The 7,357-nt window shown below is 34.1% G+C and overlaps 1 protein-coding gene across 7 annotated transcripts in view; it reads right to left on the reverse strand.

Annotated features, from left to right (window-relative positions):
• LOC116853386 (1-phosphatidylinositol 4,5-bisphosphate phosphodiesterase gamma-1-like) overlaps positions 1-7,357 on the reverse strand; it is a 55,608-nt gene that overhangs the window by 23,004 nt on the left and 25,247 nt on the right. The window contains exon 10 of one of the 7 annotated variants that reach the window (XM_032834453.1): positions 5,565-5,762. The exons of the other annotated variants lie outside the window; for them this stretch is intronic. Within the exon in view, the coding sequence (XP_032690344.1) occupies positions 5,724-5,762 (39 nt within the window). The 3' untranslated portion in view covers positions 5,565-5,723. Of the gene's footprint in view, positions 1-5,564; positions 5,763-7,357 lie in introns of those variants that run through there. 7 annotated transcript variants of the gene reach the window in all.

The following is a 7,357-nucleotide window of genomic DNA, read 5'->3' on the forward strand; positions in this document are numbered from 1 at the left end:
AGTGGTACACGCTTCCGAAATGTTGAAGAAGTGCGAGAATGGGTGGACGAATGGATTGCTTCGAAACAAACATCGTTTTATCGAGATGGTATCGCCCAGTTGCCAGAAAGATGGCAAAAAGTTGTAGAAAGTGATGGAAAATACTTTCATTGAAATAATTTAAATAAATTTTTTACAATAAATGCTTTTTCTCAGTATTTTTTGGGCGGAAACTAAGTTAAGGTCCTAATACATAAGCATCAGATATTGTAGTGGCGACTCGTGGAAGAAAAGGAAACAAATAGAGATTTATCATAACAAGCCGCAGTAGCTATTGCCCAAATATTCTGTGTCCTTTTGTGAATTTAATCCATGCTTTTGGAATTTGATGTAAATCATCTCTGCAATCAGGCGTTTCAAGTAAAAACGTTCCTCATGCAAAACTTTGACATATTCCCAATCGAAATCATGATCCTCTTTAGCACGGTGCTCCTGTACGGCCGTCAACTCCACTGTAGAACTCCTTGGAATTTTCCTATGTTCAGCAATATGCGGAGAGAGTCTTCTACTAGTTTGTTCAACATACGAAGCCTCACAACTACCGCATTGCAACTTATAAACCACGTTATTATGGAATCCAGGAGGAAGCCCGTCTTTATATACTCAAATCATTCCCGATAATTTGTTAGCGCAAGAATAAGCAACATTGGTCATATAATTTTTAAAAATCTTTGTCAGTCTGTCCGAAACCAAATCAAAAAACTTTATGGTAAAAAATTTTTTATTATTAGTAGAAGCTGTCAAAATTGTTTTATCATTCTTTAAACCCTGTTCACACCTCACAATAAGAGCAATTAGTCTACGTTTTATAATTCTAAAAATCATTTATTTAGTGAATTAGATAATCATTTATTTAGTCAATTAGATAATTGTTATTAATTAGCGTCAAAATGATAAAATCCAAATTTTTCGTATGAAATAAAGGATGACTAAGATAAAACATCCTATCAGCCAGGCCAATTATTGTCCCAATCTTGTGTTGAATAGGATGGAAAGACAAAAAGTTCAGGTATCGACCAGAATACGTTGGTTTATGATACCAGTCGAAAATAATTATGTTATTACGTATTATACGTGGTGTCTAAAAAGTTAATACTGTCATATCCTATTTCTATTGTGAACTGTAAACGAGGGTGAAAAGAATTAAAACTACGTAAGATGTTATCTATAAACTCTTGAGGAGTCGCTAAAAGAATGTCGTCGACATATCTAAAATAAAATGGTAACGTCAATCATGTTAATAGCTCTTTCTTCCAAATCTTGAAGAACTAAGTTTACAATGATAAGGGACAATAGGGAACCCATAGGACTCCCAAAAGTCTGTTTATAAATTTTATTATTAAAAGTAAAAAATGTAGAATTAAGAACAATCTCCAAAACTAACATAAATTCGTTACGAGGAATTTTGGTAGAATCCCCAATATAATGCCAACGTTTGTCAATCGAAGTTAAAGCTAAATTAAGAGGGATATTGGTAAACAAAGAGATAGCATCCAAAGACACGAGTTTATGATGTGCCTCAAAGTGTCTGGACGAAAAACTCTTGATTAAGTCAAAGCTATTGTTAATTTTGCTTTTTGCCGGGGGAATTTTCTGGTAAAGAAGTTTATGTAAAAAAACCGCAAGATTATAAAGGGGACTATTAATGGAAGAAATAATTATTCTCATTGGGTGTCCCTCCTTATGTATCTTAGGTAACCCATAAGCCCTAGGAAGATTCCCCTCTCCAGATTTTAAAAATTTATAAATGGCATTATCAATGTAACTCTTATTTTTCCATCTTGTGACATAAAGATCTTTCATAAGTTTTTTAATAAGTAGGATTATAGTTGACAAGTTGGTAAGTGTTGGCGTTATCAAGCTGAATCAACATTTATTCCATGTACAAATCCCTATCTATCGCAACCGTGACATTACCTTTATCTGCTCTCGTAAAAAGGAGATTAGGATTCAATTTGGAAAAAAACTTAGCCTCATGCGTGGCCCTTAAAATCAATTCGAACTTAGACTGACAAAGAGATACGTAATTATGAATTCCACGTAAGACAGACCCCACTCGGCTCCTAACCGTCTCCTTCTCTTCCTTTTTGAACTTACAAATATTCGACTCAATGGGCGCGTTCAGCAGATCCCAACAGTTGCAAAGCGGTTGAGCGAATGATACGTAGCGCTTAGTGATGAAAATCGTGTCTGCTGAACGGGCTGAACACGGTTTATCTCACATCTCGTCACGTGACTTCAGTGTATCTCGTCACGTGACCGCAACTTATTTGGAATATGACAGAGGTTAGATTCGATTGGTACAGCTGATAGACTTTCGAGGAAAGAGGATACGGAAAAAGCCGGTATTTCGGAAGTTATTCAAGTTAAGCAGCTAGAGATACAAGATTTCTATATGCTCGTTACATCGCTGGCCCTCTTTTCTATTATATTGGCATATTTTTACTTGTGTGACAGGTAATTGCTAGATGCAAGATTTACATATCACAATTTACGTATCACAATTTCTTAAGCTCATTTTAAAAAATATACTATAATACACGATTTTAATAGTGTTTACTTCTTTCTTCTCTCATGTGCGCTGCCATCTTGTTTCGCAACATGTTGCGCGTAGGTAGCGGAGAAAAAGTTTAATGGGAAAAATGGCGTCCGCTCCCGGAACATGTTGAGTAGCGGTAACTGAGCGAAGTGCGTTCAGCAGACATCTACACAACAGTTGTACAACAGTTGCGTCTGCTGAACGCGCCCATTGTCTTAATAAATTCAATAAGAATGGACTTCTCATTAGAAGGTGGTAAGTTAAAACCGTTGCCTAACTGGAAGTGACCTTGAATGTTGCTAGGGATGTTAACAGAGGATAGGTTTACGAACCAACGATCATGAGGAGAAAGAATAGGAGAAGAATTTCGGTTCAAATAAGTAAGAGGATTGACGGTAATTTTAATTGAATTAGAATCAAGATTGTCAAGAAGAAGTTCATTGGAAAAAAAGGTTCTATAAGCAACTTCAAGCTCTTTACATGATCTAAGCTTTTTGTTAACCGGACCAGTATATGTAAAAGTACAATAATAATTAATCGGGTCCAATTTATTAAACATGGACATACGTTCTTTTTTATATAGAAGCCGAAACTTATTATCAAGACGAAGAGTCTCTCCATAACAATAATTAGTAATGCTTGCATGTTTTAATATACAAAATCTGCGCCACAAAAAACAAGGTAGAGAACTCCTCAATGATTTTGAGATAAAAAAAATACGGCGTCGTAAGAAATTCTTATGTATAAAACCGTCTAAATTTCTATATCAAGTATTCTATTTATTTTTTTTATCGGCTGAATGTTAAGTTTAGGGGTTGAAACAGCCCCTTGAAAAAAAAAACTTTCATTTTTATTAAATATTTTCTAAAATACAAGGTATATAAAAAAATGTTTCCTACACAATTTGTATAGTATTTAACACTCTTTGCAACGGTATATTTAATTTTTTCAAAAACGTCAAATTTTTTCACCCCTCCCCCAACTCGTTACCTTTGCAAAATTTGTAAGTTTTTGTAAGAACAAAAATTGTAGAGTATTTCATGCCAAATCGATCCAAATATAATATTAGAAGGTAGTCTTGATTAAATTGTTGGAAAACGTCGTGATAATATCGTGCTATACGCGTCACGCCGTCGGAGTAGATGGATACTGTAGCTAGATACGTTACTGTAAGTAGGGGGATGTAATACATTGTAGAAAAATAATACATAGACAGTTGCATATATTTAATGTATAATGTTTACAATTTATAATGTTATTATAATATATTAAGATTATATAATTAATATATTAAGAAAAATCGATTGAGGATTTGCATACACAGAAAATAAATGTGTTTTACTTATGGCACATATTCGTAACAAAGGTGGTGCTCATGGAAAAAATGTGTGATGCAAAGTGATCGTTTGCACCAAAAACAAGTAATTATAGCAGTTTTGCCACAAACATCGCATTGTACTTTAGAATCTTTTTTGAAACAAAAATCAACCGGTGTCTCGAACTCTGGCGATCTAGTCTGTAAATACCCATTTTTAAACCATGCAAATTTAAATAAATTTTGAAACCTGGGTGACAAGAATTGATGGTGTGTTAATGACTACAATTTCAAGATATTGTTCCTATGAAAATCAATTGCAAGATCGAGTTTATCAGAGAAATATTTGATAAAATTTTTCCACAAGCGGAAGCCATATACATCTAGTGGTTGTATTTTTCCCGTTGTACCAGCCGGAATTATTAAAAAATATATATCTGTTGCAGAATCTGGTCTACTTTCGGCAATTATGTTGGGACAATGTCCACTCCAAGAATCTAATACTAATACGGATTGTGGCCCGACGTTCGGAAAGAAAACTTCTCTCAAGAAATCAGGTTTTTACATGATTTGATGTTAATTTACCTGACGTTGAAGCCATTACATAAATGTTAGAAATGTTAAATAATGATTGCTGCACTCGTGGACCAAACGTTTCTGTGAATTCTTTTAATACAAAAGAGACGACAATAATCTACCATCAACAGAAATAGCATCGACAACCACTGTAAAGTATTAAAAATAGGTTTTATTCGCTTCGCGCAATGTGATCATCATGCAAAGTTCAATTTAGTCATTTCATCGTACTGCGTACAATGTAGACTCTATATAAATGTCCGCAACATTTCAAAACGTGCACTTCGTTTCATGAGTTAGTACTGTGAAGAAGTGTGTGTTATATACGAACTGTGCGTTATACAGTAACTGTATGTTATATCATAATTATATCATAATTTAGTGAAATTATGTAAGTATTTATTAACTTGTATCATTACTTTACGCTTGCCACTCTTCACTTTTATATTATTGAAATTATAATAATTTGTCCAGTTAGTATTGTACGGAAAAGGAGATAAAATAGAGCAATAGTTAAATTGTATAATATATTTATTAATGGATCAATATTGAAACGTAAAAAATAATTCTTATGCTACTTTAGACAGAAATACAGTTGTCAATCGAAGATGTGTACAATGTTTCTTTTTTTTTTTGTTAACGTTTTTTGTATATCTGATATCAAGAGACAGAAGAGAAGAAAATAACGTCAAAAATAAGAAGACATAATATTAATTATAAAGTATATTTTATTTTTTATATAATCACAGTTTTATATCACAGTTTTATATAATCACTGTATAGTCCCAACAAAATGTTAGATTCAGATATACAATGCATCTAAAAGAAATTAATAAATCAAAACGCAATTATAAACGCATTATTTACGTTATTTTTGTTGCGATAATAGGGAGACGAATGTATAAAATGTTCACATAAAATGACATTCTTTGAGACACAATTTGAGAATGATTAAGAATTTAGATTAAATATTGTTTAATTTATTTTAATAAAAAAAGTAAATTATAAAGTTCAAACGTTAAAGTCAAGAAATATTGTTATTTAACTATATCGTATACATATATTATACATTTTTATATAGAAAATAGAAATATTAATCTATTTCTAACTTTTTGTTGGGACTATACAGATACAGGTGGAGACAAACATTTATTTTCAATCTGTTCCAGAATGATGTTATTTAATGCATGGAATGTCATACTGCTACTGTGTGCAACATTCTCTGCTTTGGACCTTCCACAAAGTCCGATAACTTCAGAGGAAATAGAAGTGCAGGAAAAAGTTGAATATATGCTGAAAGAAATTGGAAATGATAACGAATTTGAAATAAAAGAGGAGCACTAGATTTTTATGATCCAAATAAGATTCCACATGCAAGAAATAGTTGATTTGTTTGATCATGTTAAAGATGAGAATTATCTTCCAGAAGAAGTTATTTGTACTTCTGTTGAAGCAGCAATATCAAACGACTACAAAAGGCAAGTTATGGAATACTGGAGAAGCGGTAAAAACCAAGATCATTGGAATCGGTTAAAAACAATTATAAACCAGTAACATCGCTACGACAATTACGACGATGGGAGAAGTATATCAATGTAGGTGGTACCAGAAGAGAAAAATTGCAAAGAATTTCTGAATATATTAAATAACTTCAATGAAGCGCTCCAAAGAGGAATGATAATTCATGATATTGACATCGGTCGATCTTCTCGAGCACAACAAGAGATAAATGCGCCAGGATTCATAGTGTCACATATGTGGATACACAGATTCAAAAAACAACATAATATAGTATCTCGTAAAATACGAGGGCTGCTCCGTAAGTTTTGCGACTAGTAAGGAAAACACGGTAATTTGTCATTGAAAATGGCTTTATTGTTTTTCAAAGTATTCTCCATGATGATCAATACACTTCTGCATTCGTTCAAACCATTTATTATAGCATCCATGCCACTCCGAAAGTGGTACCTCCAAAACGTATTTTAAACGCATCAACTGCTTCTTCTGGCGTCGAAAATCGTTGACCACGCAGTTTATTCTTGATGTTCGGAAACAAAAAGAAGTCATTGGGTGCCAAATCAGGACTGTACGGTGGATGACCCATTAATTTGATGTTTTCACTGGTCAAATAGGCGGTTGTTTGAGCCGATGTGTGAGAGCTCGCATTGTCATGGTGAAGAATGATTCGTCGTCTTGAGTTGTTTTTTCTTATTTGGCCGAAGAATTCTGACAAACAAATAGTTGTGTATTACTCAGAATTGACCGTTCTACGTTTCTCTAAGGGTACTGTTGCCACATGACCAGTTTTTCCGAAAAAACAGGCGACCATTTGGTTCGAAGTGCTTCGAGCGCGAACAACTTTTGTTGGGTTAGGTTCACTTTGAAAGACCCACACAGTCGACTGCTGTTTAGTTTCCGGTTCATATGCATAGATCCATGACTCGTCACCTGTGTAGAGGTTATATACGACAATTTGACGCACGTCGATCGAATTTCTTCAGCATTTTTTTGCACCAATTTACACGATCCTTTTTTTGAGCAATTGTCAAATTATGCGGGATCCAACGTGAACAAATTTTTTTTACGGCCAAATGTTCATGCAATATCGTTTGTATGCAATTCATACCAACACCCAGGGATGCCTGAATCTCACGGTATGTCACATGTCGATCTTGCATTATCAATTCACGCACAGCATCGATGTTTTCTGGCACAGCAGCTGATTTTGGACGACCTTCGCGAGGTTCGTCGGTGAGCGAACTACGACCACGATTGAATTCATTAAACCAGCGACAAATAGTGGCCTTGTGTGGTGCTTCATTGCCAAAAGTGGAAGCAAGTTGATCGATGCACTCTTGTCTCGATAATCCACGTCGAAAGTCGTAAAA

This window comes from Odontomachus brunneus, unplaced genomic scaffold (assembly GCF_010583005.1).
Source record: "Odontomachus brunneus isolate Ranch 3 - 2012 unplaced genomic scaffold, Obru_v1 Obru_scaffold_312, whole genome shotgun sequence".
NCBI lineage: Eukaryota > Metazoa > Arthropoda > Insecta > Hymenoptera > Formicidae > Odontomachus > Odontomachus brunneus.